General features: G+C 39.5%; 1 protein-coding gene and 1 pseudogene across 1 annotated transcript; one reads left to right on the forward strand and one right to left on the reverse strand.

The window, feature by feature from the left end:
• Positions 1-1,673: 1,673 nt before the first annotated feature.
• On the forward strand, positions 1,674-7,454 carry LOC129353777 (vang-like protein 1; the record flags this gene model as incomplete). Its single annotated transcript, XM_055023209.1, has 4 exons — positions 1,674-1,903; positions 3,358-3,505; positions 3,688-3,922; positions 4,502-7,454. Coding segments are annotated over 4 exons (874 nt in total), but the record flags the coding sequence as incomplete, so codon positions are not given.
• A 1,662-nt stretch (positions 7,455-9,116) lies between these two features.
• LOC129353816 (calsequestrin-2-like) lies at positions 9,117-14,170 on the reverse strand (annotated as a pseudogene).
• Positions 14,171-14,637: the final 467 nt, after the last annotated feature.

The raw sequence follows: 14,637 nt of genomic DNA on the forward strand, positions 1-14,637 counted from the left end.
AGGACCAAATAAAACAGACTGTAGAAAACATATTGTATAAACATTTATACAATATCTAATATAATCTTAAAGCTAGCGCTTTAGCATTAGCATAACGTATGTTTCATATTTGTGCTTTAGCTTAATGGAGCTAACTTTTACTATGACAAAAACTAAAACATTCAAAGCAACAATGCTTGTGTTGAACTATTCAGAATTTTCTACGTTTAGCTCCTAATTATAAGCTGCTGGTGTTTCCAGTTTGAGGTGATGAATGGCTCTTCCTGGAACACGAGGCAGCTTATTACATTATAAGAGCAGATGATTTATGGAAAATAGCATGTGAAAACAGCCTGCTTGTGTACAGTGGCTTTAATAGTCCTGGGCTGTGAAAGACAAGACGCGGCACGCAGCGATGCCGATGCAAGCTGCAGCTGCCGACTCGTTTCTCCTCTCATCACGTTTCACCTTTGAAAACATGGAGGGTCATCCTGTCATCTGGGCAGAAAGTTGATTCACAACTAATTCCAGTCAAATCTTAGAAGAACAGCTTGTTATTTTTGAAAAGTTGGTGACTTTCTGAACTACAGCTCAGCTGTCGCCAGCCTGCGTTGTGACAGGAAGTGCTGCGACGGCGACCTCCATGAAATAAATCTAGAGAAAATACAGGAATCGGTTTGAAATGTGACAAACATGGTGCTGCTCTGGGGGAATTCCTCACAAAGCCGTTAATTTTGGTGCTGCAGCAGCATTAATCCACTCTGAACACGTCCAGGTTTTATCATGTTGCAACCACAAATTAAATATTTGATACACGCCTTTTTATTTTAGTCTTTATTCTCACTTCAATAGTGAGGTAAATATCAGTCAAGTTGATTTGTAAAGCAGGTTTCAGCGGTTTAAAGTGCTTTACATGATAAAAACACAAAAATCAACAACTCAAACATTACAATTTGCTGAATGCAGCTATTACACATCAACATTTTAAAATAAATAAAAGCATATTTAGATTTAGTTTTTCTTCTAAGTCCATATTTGTGGATAAACACACTTTTTAGTAAAAATATCAAAGATTGCAAATTATTTGACAACCACCTACACTGAAAACATTTTATTTTTGTTTTGTTTCTATTGCAAATATTTTTGTACACTTAAAATAAAACAAAACTAACTTACAAATTACTTTCAGCAAGTTATATTTGCTTGTTTTAAGTCATTAATTCTAGTTCAATTATTTCTTTTATAACAAAACAGTTTTGCCTTTTTAAAAGTGAAATAATCTACTAATAAATCTAGCAGTTTTTTATCCATATTAAGAATTTACTTAAAACAAGTGAATATATCTTGCTGGAAAGTTACTTCTAAGTTAGTTTTGTCTCATTATTAGACAATATTTTTTTTTTCAGTGTAGGAATTATGCTCAATTTTGTGTTCTTTATTTTTTCACTGATTAAATGTGAAAAGGTTGAAAAAGTGAATACTTTCTAATGAGTTTTTCTTTCCTGCATAAGAAGCTAATCTCTCTCTTCTTTCTCTGCTTTGTGTGGGTGGTGCTTGTTATCCTCAAGAAATGCTTCTTTTGAGTCATAAATATTTGAAAGTCAGCCAAAAATCTCCTCCATCTGTTATTCCGTCTTCCTCAGGAACATTTAAAACCTACAGCAGGTAGCAGGATGTTTTCCTTACGCTGAAAGGAAAACATCTTGTGGCGAGTTTTTCTGTTTCTCCATCAGTCCAGAGCAGCTTTGGGCGACAACGCCTCTGATTCTGCTTCCCCTTGTTTCCTCCAGTATTCAGCGGGCCGCCCTGGCCATCATAGAGCACTACTACTGCGACTTCCCCATCCACAACCCGGCTCTGCTTTCCGCCTCCAAGTCCCGGGCGGCCAAGCATCTGGCCGGCCTCAAGGTCTACAACGTGGACGGTGAGCTTCCTGCATGTCTGCTGCGGATTTGGGCTTTTTCTAATACTCATCAGTGTCAAACTCAAGGCCAGTGGGCCAAATCTGGCCCGCTAGGAGGTTTATAAGATCAAAATTCTGAGGAAAAAAAGTCAAAATTTTGAGAAAAAAGACAAAATTGTGAGAAAGAAATCTGAGGAAATGAGTAAAAATTATGAGAATAAAAAGTCAAACGTCTCCCTCTCGACTCTAAAGACACATAAATAGAACCGCCAAGATAGCAACATGTTTAAATATTATTTTATCACTCAATTCAAAGCTATTTTTATTTTTGCTGCCAAATTACATCAATCAGCTCCTCCAGTTTCTTGTGAATTATTAAGGTGGCAATATTTCTACTGAACAGCTTCCTCTGCCTCACTTTACATCAAATGATAAAAAGTCACATTTACTATCATACATAAATATGTCTAAATTGCTACCACACACTTTTTTATACAGAAAATTAAATTACAAAAACAACCGTGAAATCCTGGAGTGACTGAGAATATGTCCAGTATCATTTAATTGAGAATTAATTTATATTTTAATTGTTTTATCAATACATTCTGGCCCTTTAAGAACATTCATGATCTTGAGTTGACGCCTCTGCTTTATTTTTAACACATTTATGCTGTTTTCTTCCCTCAGTAGCAACTCCCACGTTGAACAGTGTTGCCGGGATCTTCTGTGATAAACTCAGTTTTTGACAAAATAAAAAATATATATTAACGATCGCCTTTTCAACCCAGCAGCTTATTAACTCATTACAGGACATTTGATGCTGGAAGGCAGAAATTGATCTCTTACTGCAACATAATTGTAAAATTGTGGACAGTTGCATGAAGCCCGGATGATTTGTAGTTAATGTGAAAAACTGCCAGCAGGCTGAGTTGATCTCCTTCATATGACTTTATTTCTCCTCATTTGCCCCGACGCTAACCCCTTTGAGACGTCTTTGAGGCTAGACTGAAAGCCTACCTGTGGGACAGTAAGTATGTGAAGATGTTTCTGCTGCTGATTCGAGTCACTGGCTAAAACACACAGTTCTCTTCTGTCTGCATGCCACAAGTTGTGGGAAAAGTTTCACGCTGGTGTCAGCTGGCAGGAATGTAACACAACCCCTCGATTAAATTGTTGAGTGCTCAAGATTCATTCAGGCGCTTACTTTAGTCGCTCAAGTTAGCCGTTTGTCTTCCACCTTAAGTCACGAGCTGGATTGTTCCTCCCTGGAGTGTCGCTGTTCTTCATTTTATTGTGCAGCAGCTGCTCAGAGGCTTCCTCTGCTTCTCTTTCTGCTGCGTTTTGAGAGAGACCATAATCTCTGCTTGATTAAATGTCGTTTCTAAGCACCCAAGAGACTTTAAGTGATTTTTACAATGTCTGACGAGCTTTTTCTTTGACTTCTCTTCAAGTCTGTTGATTTCTGCTGATTTCAGGTCCGGGGAACAACGCCTCAGCGGGAATCGCGCAGTCCCAGTCCAGAGCCATGATCGCGGCCGCAGCTCGGCGCCGAGACACCAGCCACAACGAGCTCTACTACGAAGAGGCCGAGCACGAGAGGCGCGTCCGCAAACGCAGAGCGCGGTGAGTTTGGAAGCCATGGAAATTTAAGTTATGCGTCAAAAATGAAGGAAGAAACATATTTTCTCTCATCTTTCTGTCTGAAATTTAATGCAGGTATTTTTATATAGCTTAGGGTTTTAAATACCTGATTTGAATCAGAGGAGAAAAGTGCAGCCTCATTTGTTTGCTGTGCTTCCTCCCAGACTGGTGGTGGCAGTAGAGGAGGCCTTCACCCACATCAAGCGCATGCAGGAGGAGGAGCCGAAGAAGGCCCCGGGGGACGTGATGGACCCCCGAGAGGCGGCTCAGGCCATCTTCCCCTCCATGGCGCGCGCCTTGCAGAAGTACCTGAGGACCACCAAGCAGCAGCACTGCCACAGCATGGAGAGCATCCAGCAGCACCTGGCCTTCTGCATCACCAACAACCTGACGCCGAAGGTCAGCGCCTGAGGTTCTGAGGGTCCAATCAGGAATAGATATCACTGCATCATGCATCACACTGGCAGGGAAATTACACAAAGAATCTAAAGAAAGGATGCAATGTTGTGTTTTAAGTTTTCAGGCTTGATGTTTATTTTTTAATCATTAATAAGTGATTCTTGTGTTAGATTAGCTACCGATGCTATTATCTAACTAACCTATCGGAGCGGTTAGCTAACTGAAGCTCCTGCTCTACTGACGATCTGTCACAGTTGGCGTGTTCAAGTTGCTTTATTTAATTTTCTAACTGAACTCAAACACAGAATTCAACAGCACATTTACATGTCAAGTTCTCAAAGTCAAGCTAGCTTAACTGAGCTACTTCCTGAACCCTCGCTATTTTTTTTTCTGAATTAAAACATTTCCTTGTTATTTAGTTGCTGTAGTGTTGCCAATCAATAGCAAAACATTCTGTCCCTTTTTTATTTATAATTTAGCGTTTTATGGCTAGCAGCTAGTTATCGTCAGATAACAGCTGATGCATCCAGTCAGTATCAATGTTTTCATTGCTCCTGCTTTGTGCCGTTTTCCATCCAGGCGTTCCTGGAGAGCTACCTGTCGCCGGGGCCCACCCTGCAGTACGGTAAGGACCACTGGCTGGGCCGCCGCTGGACGCTGATCAGCGAGGCGTCGGTCACCAGCGGCCTGAAGGACGGAAGCGTCTTCTTACTCAAGTGTGTGGACTTCAGCCTGGTGGTGACGGCCAGGAAGATCCCTTACGTCCAGATGTCGGAGGAATACATCGACCCCAAATCTCACAAGTTTGTCCTGCGACTACAGTCTGAAACCTCGGTTTAGGACAACAGCTACTTTTCAGTTGTGTTTTTTTATTCCTCACCATGTCAAATTGCTTTCAAATGTTGCTAATTAGGGTTTGAAGTTTTTTATATGTACTTTTCTTTGTTTTTAATATATATATATAAAAATGAATTTATATATCACATGTCTGAAATTAATGCTATCTTAATGTTTGACTTGGTGAAAAGAAGAATTGTTGCAGGATTTCGTTCACGGGTTTGATCGAGATTAGGTTGTGCACAATACTGTATGTATGATTATACGGTCCCTTTCAATCGTATTAAAGGGGCAGTATGATGTATTTCCAGGAACATGGAACCATTTTATAGCACAATCAGGCAACAATGTCTCCTTTGGTTGTTGTAAAAATGCTTTACATATCAAATATGTTGTAAGAGAAGTTGGACTTTGTAATTTAACTCTTAGAAATTTGGCATCTATATCTTTAAGAAGCTACTGGTGTTTCTGAAACTCCGCCTTCAGGAAGTCATCACAACATTTCTCCTTTATTAACCCTTTAGAAGCGTTTTCATCAGCGTTTTCGCTGAGAAGTGGCTCCGATAAAGAGCTCAGCAGTTTCACCAGATGTTTGCTAACTGCTGCTGGCTAGTCTGAAGGAGCTGAGTGGGGGAGGAGCTTTGCATCGAAGGCGGAGCTAGGTCCAACCAGACATTTTGCACAGCTGCATGGTTTTAGGATTTCTGCATGAAATTGTTATGAGAAAATAACATCATGACATGATGTAAGGCTAGGAAAAGTTTATTTTACATGATACTGCCCCTTTAACTTTTTCATATTGCAGCCGCAAACTTGGGATTTTATTTGACAAACCAACATAAATAGGGCACAAATGGAAACTCATACAGATATTTAATTCTGAAAAATAGACACCTAAAACAGAGGATCAGTAAAAGGGGCTGAAAATAAAAGCACACCACACTTTTCAGATTTTTCTCTTTTAAAAATCTTAATGTTTTCCTTTCTGTTCACAGTCATGTCCTCCTTCATTTGGTTTACCACATAAAATCCTAGTTAATGTAAACGTTTGCGGCACCTTTTGTCATGTTTGATGTTTCTTTGTTCAGAAACCGAAACCAAACGAGTCTGAAAAAATTCACTGCAAAGTTCCCAGCAGAGACTCAGAGCTGAAAAACAGTCTTAAACAGTTTCGGATTTGATCTGCAGTTTTCCAGGTTCATCATCATCATCACCATCGGCGGCGGCGGTTTGGTTAACCAGGAAGTCAAAACGAACTGGCGCCCAAAGACATGAACTCTTCCACAAAGGTTCAGTGAACCTCTCAGGGCTTTTGTGTCTGCCGCATCGAGCTGCGAGTTCTGAAATCAAAAAATAACTACTGATTTCTGAGAGCGTCACGTAGCAGCACGTTCTGTCAGTTCTACATCTGCTTTGCCCCTTCCACGAAAAAGTTTCCAGACTTTAAATGACAGATCTTCATATTTTTTACACATTAAAAGCGGTTTTATAAAGAACTGGTTTCTATTGTGAATGAAAACTGGGGCAAAACGGAGCAGCCTTCTTGCTCCTGTAACGTTTTGTCCAGTTAAAACTACAAACCAGAACATTTTATTGGGATTTGCTGTGATAAACAACAGCATCTGAAAAGTGTGGCATGCACTTATTTTCCACACCCTCACCCTTATCCTTCCACAAACTGAAAGTTTTGCACATTCTGATTTGGAGATTAGCTCAGTTTTCAATGGAGAGCTTCAGTTTGAGTCATTCTGGACTTTGACTGAGCCATTCCAACAAAATTATGAATTTAATCCCAGAATTTTTTTTTTTTTTTCTCAAAATTTTGAGTTTAATGTCAAAATTCTCATCATAATAAAATTCTAATGTTGGAAAACAAATTCAGGTTTTTCATCTATGAGATTAAAAACAAAAACAATACGCCACACTTTCCAGATTTAATTGTATTTTTGTTTTAACTCAGAGGTGCGATCACATTTCCACAGAGGTGAAAGGTTTTCATGCAGCCTCTGAGCTCAGCAGTGATTTCTATGTCAGCGCTTCTTATCACTTCGTTGTATTGAAACAGGAATCGGCGGATCAGCAGGGTGGAACCGCCGTCCCAACTGGACCGTCTGGTTTTCCTTCTACCGCCTGGCGTCTCATGAACATCCAATCCTTCGAGGTCAGTCCCTTTAAGGAGGATTCAGGCAGATTTCTGCTTCTTCTTTTTTTTTCTTTTTTTTTTATGATAACGAAATACTCCTATTTAAGCTAAAAATCCCTCCTGTTTGTCTTTCTGTGCCTGCTGCACTCTGCAAAGTGACACAAATCACAGAGGTCAGTTATCATTGTGGCCTCTACTGCCCCCTGGTGGTCACACCAGGATTGGCACGTGTGTATAAAGCTGAACAAAAACGAAACAAAATCTGTATGGTTTACCTTCTGATCGTAACATGACGGTGCCTCCTGTTTTTACACTGTATTTGTGTAAACACACACATCTGTGTGTAGGTGTGTGTGTCTCCTGCCTTTTTCGTTCCATCTGTCCCTCTGTTGCCTGGTTATGGCCCTTTCTGTCCACCGTCAGTCTTCTGACTATCAATTTTCAGGTATTTTTCGGTTGCACAACATTATTATTTGTAAAATAAAATAAATTGTAAAAGCAGAAGAAGAAATATTGATGATAATAAAACACTTTTTATGAGCATTTGTAAAACTGCTGTGATGCTGCTTGTTATTTAGGATTGCATCTTCGCTTCTGCCAGTTTTATTTGATGTAGCTGGAAATTCAACATTTAAACTGTGTGTTGGGCTGTTTTGAACGACGTGTGGCAGAGTGGTGCTCGAATGTCCTGACCCCAAAAGGCCGCACCTTTTCATGAAGGCCGCTCTCTAAGTTTCATCACTTATTAGAAGTCGATAGATAACAGAGGAAAAGGCCACAGCAGCAGATGACCTGACCGGCTGCCACTCCTATCAGCTGAGAACAGGAACTGAGAATCTGTGACTATTTTTAAAGAGAAATTAACTAGTAAAATCAATTATTCTCTATTTTTATACTGGCTTTAAAAGTCGCATTGGTTGTTTTAACATCGGTGGCAGCAGAGTTCTGGAGAGCGTGACATCACAGGCCATTGTTTAGCTAATCATTGTTTCCATAAGGGTTTACTTCCTGTCTGGCTCGCCAACTCTCCGCCTGTCGTTGTTCGTTAACCATCGCGCTTCGCTGGGTGAGACGACTGGACCACACATCCTCTTCTTTGTTTTTTTCAGTGGTTTTCTCGTCGTCGTGGAGCGGCCCATCAGAGCCGCAAGGCTAAGCGAATCTGGGCTCTGATTGGAGAATTTGCATCTAAATGGAAAGCTGCCTTCCCTCGTTTCCGTCTCCCATCAGCTGGTTATGCGACGATTGAATCGAAACAGGAAAATCCGCCGGCTTTGGGTTGGAGCGAAAAGCGACTCCTCAATTCTTTTAATCCCCACAAACGTCAGATTTAGATTTTATGACCTCTGACCTCTGCCTCAGTTTCCTCTAGAGAGAGTGTGACATGTTTACTTGCCTTCTCAGAAATAGCCTCCTGTTTATCTCGCGTCATGATTCTTGAGTAGCTTTGCATCTTTTATTCATGTGGAGATTTTTATTTATTTTATCTGTGGCTCTCATGAAGTTTCGGCCCCCGGGGGCCTCAGAGTCCAGGTGTCCACCACCATTAAAGGGCTGAATTATTTACCACTGTTTGAATAATTCAGCATGAAAATGTTCACTGAAAGAGGAAGAGATTCATTTTGCTTCGATTAGGACTAATCTGTGTGTTTGAAAAACGACAAACACACTTCAGAAATTATTTTATGTGCTTGACAAATACAATGTAAAGTACAGGGAGGGGGGAAATCTGAAAAGTGTGGCATGCACTTCAATTAAGCCCTTGTTAGCTAACATTGGATAAAATATTGTTTCTTCATTATTTCAGCATAATCTTGTCACAGGTTCTTAATTGATCCAAAACTATTTAAACATAGAAATAAGTCAGAAGATGTTAATCTGAGTTTCAGTGCTAATAGCTAACTCAGGAGTAGCTTAAGAGTTAACTAAACGTTCATTTGTGGTTTTAGAGCTAACAAATGAACGTTAGCTCATCAAGAAAATAGAAGGGGTTTTTTTGGGTCGTTTCCAAGGAACTATTAAGAGTTTCATCTGATTGTAGTCGATTGATTAATGATGATTTTGTGAAACAGATTGGGTGTTTCGGTTTTTACTTACGGGAATCAGACTAAATGGGGCTCAATTTGAAGTGTGTCTGCTAGGTGGTATAAATTCATTAAATCTCCTTCATTTAAGAATGACATTTATTGGTTAGATAATAAAATACACAGGCTCTGTATCATCATTTCTTTTATTCTTCTAAAACTCGTTTTCATTTGTTGCACCATTTTTCTCCTCTAAGTTGCAAAGAGGAATTAATCAGAAGAAGAACTACATCTTCAGACGTCTACCATCTACATATTTAGTAAAGCCACTACCTTAAATGTTTCTTTAGCGATTGGACCCAAACTTTAACTCTTGCAGGCTAATAGTCTCCATCATCTCCGTCGTTCTCGTCGTCGGGTTTCCTTCGCCGTCTTCTGTGGCGTAGATCTCGTCTTCCCGCTCGTCGGCGAATTCGTCGTCGTCTTCGGTGTTCACCCTGCCGGACAGGACGTCCTCGATCCAGTCCTCCAGGTCCTCCGCCGTGGGCAGGTCCTCGTCGTTGGACATGTCCAACCAAACGCTGTCCGCCTGCAACAGATTCCATACCGCCTTACTAAACGTCAACATTTTCAGTCGTTCTAATCGGCCGTTGCTTACGTCTGTGACGTTGACCACGCCGATCTGGGGCCTGAACAGATCCAACTTGAAGGTTTTTTCCCAGTAGTGGTCAGCTGTAGGACGACACACGTCAGGTTGTTTTATTTCACGTACTTTAGGGTTTTTGTGGAGGAGAGGAAAAGTGATGGTGAGGCAGAACCAGAGGGAAGTTGTCGGGATCGATCCAGACGATACTCAGATTCGGGTTATTGGTGTTCTCTCTCGCCACGTCTTTCAGGATCCAGGAACTCGTAACCATCTGAAGAAATGAATCTCATGTTGCAAGGACAAAGATACACAACTGCTAAAAACATTTACTAAAATATTCAGGGAAAATACACAAACTTTGCCTCACTGTGGAGGAATTTTGTTTCACTCTTCATTGCAGAAATGTTTTAATTGGTCCATATTAGAGGATTTTTAAACGTAACTGGCATGTTTAGGATTCTTGTGTTGCAAATAAGTTTGGACTTTGATGAGTCCCGAAGCCTTAAAAATTCCTTTGTAATGTGATTCCAAAAAACATAATTTCACAATTGTAGTGTTTTTATAAAATACAAAACATAATTTAAATCACCTTTTTTTCACAATAAGTAATTAAAACACGATGCGCCGTGATTATTACAACCGTTTCCTGTTCTCTTCTTCATCGTTTCTGCCAGTAGTAACATGCCGTTGTTCATCACATTACACAAACAAAGTATATCCTGTGCAGTTTTCCAAATTACACAAATTTTGATACAGATGACATCAAAAAAACTATTTTAAAATTGGTGTTTTCATTAAGCAAAGATATCATCGTAATTTAAATTGATGAAATCATTTGGTCGAAGGAAACACAGCTACCAGGGATTGATACTTTTTCCCACAACCCTGTGCAGTTTGAATCGATACAAATCTTTGAATAGATGAATACGGACCTGGATCTTCCTCCTCAGCGAAGGCAACAATATGTATCCCATCCATATCGTCCTCCTAGAGAACAGAAGTAAAAAATCAACTGAGGTTCCTAGAATTGAAAAGAAAGTTACTCTAAATACCAAACGTTTCATTGCTCACCCAGATCTCAAACATATTCTCTGCCCCAGCTTCCTCAGTGTAGCCCTGCAGCGATAACACTCAGTCACGCTTCACTTCATCTGAACTCTGACCTCTGCAGAACTTACCTCCTGTGTTGGTTGACAAACTCAACGATGTCCACTCAGACAGAGGTCTGCCGGGCAAGATGGCGGGCTCCTCCATGAACGGCTCGTAGAAATTCACTTCATTCATCTTTAGGGAGAGATGTTTGGCAACCTAGAGCAACGTAATGCTGTCGATGTAAAACCACGAGAAGTTCTTCTGATGCGCATATAATATGTTAAAGGTCAATAATGTCTTTTTATTCAGGGTCATCCTACTGTAAAAACAATATTTACTCTGTTTACTCTTGCTATTTTGTCTCAGTTTTAATTTGTAAATCTGAAACATTTCATTGCAACAAAAAAAATCTGATCAAACAATTAATTGTAAAACTTCACAGATGGAAAAAAAGGCAGTTATTACTTACAGATTTATCGAATGTTGCAAAGAACTTGATGTAAGGTTGAAATCTCTCTGAAGCTTCCTGAAAAGCTTTGTAGTCTGACAAAACAAGTAACAGAATATTAACGAGATAAGAATAAATAATAGAAGCACAATTAAAAGAAGAAAGTAGCAGACCGCTTCATCTTTGCTCAGTTTTCTAAATTTGGGGATTTAAAAAAATCTGTGCCGGGATAATTTCTCTCTCTCTTTTTATTTTTTTTTCAATATAATTGCAGTTTGACCTACTTCATGAAAGCTGGGTGCTATTAAAAGCGTCTCCTGAGTGTCTGGAATCAGGTTTCTCTCTAACAGGCGTCATGGTGATGTAGCATCATTAGCCTCTGGGTCCCATTAGCATCTCAGAGGCACCAATGAGACTTTTTTTAACCCATTCAAGCTGCAGGATGTCACTTTTATACAAAATATAAAAAAATATAAATATCTTGATTAAATCTGCCACCATTTAAAGTACCCAAAAATTGTACTAGCAGTACTTCAACGTGTAAAGTTAGAGTAGAAATATTTTATCAAAAAAATTACTCAGAAGTAAAAACGTACAACATAGTAAAAATACTACCAGGAGTTATTGTTTCCATTAAAGTTACTCAAGTTAATGTAACATAAAAAATCAAGCTCCTCCTCTTCCTCCCAGTGCTAACTAGAAACAACCAACCAGAAGTAGGAGGCGGGTCTTAGCGCTGTCACTCACGCTCATGTGCGTGCCAGTCCACAACGCCTGTTGTGAATGCTAAGACTAATTAGGATAACAGTTTTCCTGTTGTTTCTCCACCATTAACACATTTAACAAAATGTTGATTGGCAGCATTAAGCCCCGCCTCCTAGCTCTGATTGGTTGTTTTTCATCATAACATGGTGACAGTTTGAACTAGTAAAAGTTACACGCTGCAGCTTTGAAGACGTCATTTAAAAGGTGAACTATCTCAGAGTTTGGACGGACTGACGTGAGTCCTCTCCTCTGAAGTAGCCGATGAGGCGGATGTCCTCCTCCATCCTCTCGAAGGCCCGCAGCTCCATGGCGCTGTTGATGATCTCCACCGGGTCCTCCAGAACCTTAAGCAAAACGTGACAGTTTTTCAGTCTAAATGTGGTCTGAATACTCGACATGGTGGTGGCAGCATCATGATGCCAGATTCTGTCTGGAGCCTAATTAAGAAATAGCATCAATTCCTGAAAATCCAACAGTTATTTACGTGTTTATGCTTATAATATCCCAATGAACAAAGTTTTGTTTTCATGGAAGACCAAACTTTGGACTAATCGTGAGATAAATGCCGTATTTTCCCACTTACATCCAATAGAAACTCCACTAAGGTGTCTGCTGAAAGCTCCCCGTCGAACTCGATGACGCGGTCATCCTTAAACACATAAACACTTCCCACTTCCTGCAGACCTGATGGGGACCAGAGGGATTATTTAGCCACATAATCAATGATAATCATTATCGTCAGTGTCAGATGCTAAGCCGTACCCAGTTTGTTGCTACTTTGGCGTCTTTGTGGGAGTCCACCATTCCAAAACCGATGTCTTTATTCTCCAGGACTTGAGCTGTGAGCTGGAGAGTCGGATCAAAAACCAAGAAATCGGCAAATAAATGAGATGGAAATATCTGCATTTCAACAGAGTTTAAGATCCTGTCTCTTTATGCTGTTATGCTCATTTTGGAAATCTGGAGGTAGAAGTTGGAACGTTATATGAAAAGTAAAACCTCAAAATCCAAGATGGCTGGCAAAGTTAGCTGCAGCTATAAACGTGTCACAAATTTTACTCAAGTAAAAGTAAAAATAAAGAACATACTCGGACTCAGGTAAGATTAGAAAAGTGTTTGGTAAAAAGTTTGCTGAAGTACAGCAAATTTTCATTTTATATTTAAAAATTACATCATCAGAAGTGGAAATTTTTGGATTTTAAGATATAAAAAAATGGTAATACTCATAAGTAACAAAATAAAATCAGGCAAAAGAAACTTTTCCAAATCATAAAAATCTCATTAAACTTTACCCAAAGGTTTGAAAGCTATTATGCTAATAGGTTAGCAATGCTAATGCTAGTGATATCACTGAGATCAGACGTGTTTTAGACTAAATTAGTTGAACCAGCCTGATGAAAAAGAAAGCTGGTTCTGTTTTGGCTCTGCTAATCTGGAGATAATTACACAAAGAAGGATTCTTCATAAAATCAAGAACGTTTTAGGCATCAATTCCCAAAGAACTCAGAAAGTCATCAGTCGGAGGCTTCTTTAGAGCCGCTGGATGACAGGCTTGCTACAGGATTTCTTTTGGGATGAATAAAGAAAACTAAAATCTACAAACAACTTAGATTGTTTTATCTTAATTTTATTTTAATCATGAGAATTTGTGAATTTTCAAATGGTTTTAAGAACAATTATAATTAACAAATTGACCCAGAAACAACAACTGAATGCGTTCAGTCCACCAGAGATACATTATGTGTTTAAGTAAAAAAAAGAAAAAACTGTAGTGAATTAATAAAGTTGACAATATGAAAACAATTTCTTCAGGTTACACTGAAGCAGACAAACACAAGAATAAAGTCAAATTTTGATTCAGCTGTTTTTGCTGAACCAAAATGTGAATAAATCACATCTAGTCCTGTCACAATAATTATAAATAAAACAGTGAATGAGATGAATCCTCACCTCCAGCACCAGCTCCGTCATCTGGAAGCGTTTCTGCAGGCCCTTGTTGTTGGGCACCGGCTCATGGAAGAACAGGCACAGCAGGTCGTACCTCTTCAGGGCCTTCTTGTAGTTGCGCTCGTTAATGTCCAGAACCCGGTCCTTTCCGTCAAAGTTGGGAAACTCCAGACCTTCCTCAGCCCTGCAGTGCAGAACCAGTGGGAGGCTGAGGCCGGACCAAAGAACGGCCAGCAGGATGTGCTTCATTGCTGGACGACGTTTGGTTAAATAAAAACAGTTAATATTTTCACTTCTCTGTTGCTCCAGCTCTTCTTCTCTTTTCGTCCTCTGTCTCCTCCTCTTCCTCGCCTCATTCCAGTCCAGATCTCAGGAGGATTTCCTTTTCCCCATCCTCACTAGAAAGCTGATTGGACTGAACTCATTTACAGAAGATTCACCTGACATACATATTGCGTTAATAATTTGACAGTGATGTTCTCATACATTTAACAGAAGGAAAACATGTATCAACATTTATCAGGATTCCTTATTGTGAAGTTAACAAAACTATTTTATGAAAGAACGGTAAAAAATAAACAAGAGAAAACCTTTAAATTTGTTTATTTAATGATTGTGTGATTGAATAATAATAGATTGTATTTATATCTTTAGATCAATTCAAAGGATTTAATGGATTAAAAATAAATCAAAGCTAAAATAAATGTCTTCATAATGTATTTCTTTTATTTTGTCACTTCTGACCCTCCATATCCATGGCGCAGTGAAAAATGCGGGTATGTCCCTTTAACGCGTCCTTCTTCCGGTGCGCGT

This window comes from Poeciliopsis prolifica, unplaced genomic scaffold (genome assembly GCF_027474105.1).
Source record: "Poeciliopsis prolifica strain line A6 unplaced genomic scaffold, Auburn_PproV2 SCAFFOLD097, whole genome shotgun sequence".
Taxonomy (NCBI): Eukaryota; Metazoa; Chordata; class Actinopteri; order Cyprinodontiformes; family Poeciliidae; genus Poeciliopsis; species Poeciliopsis prolifica.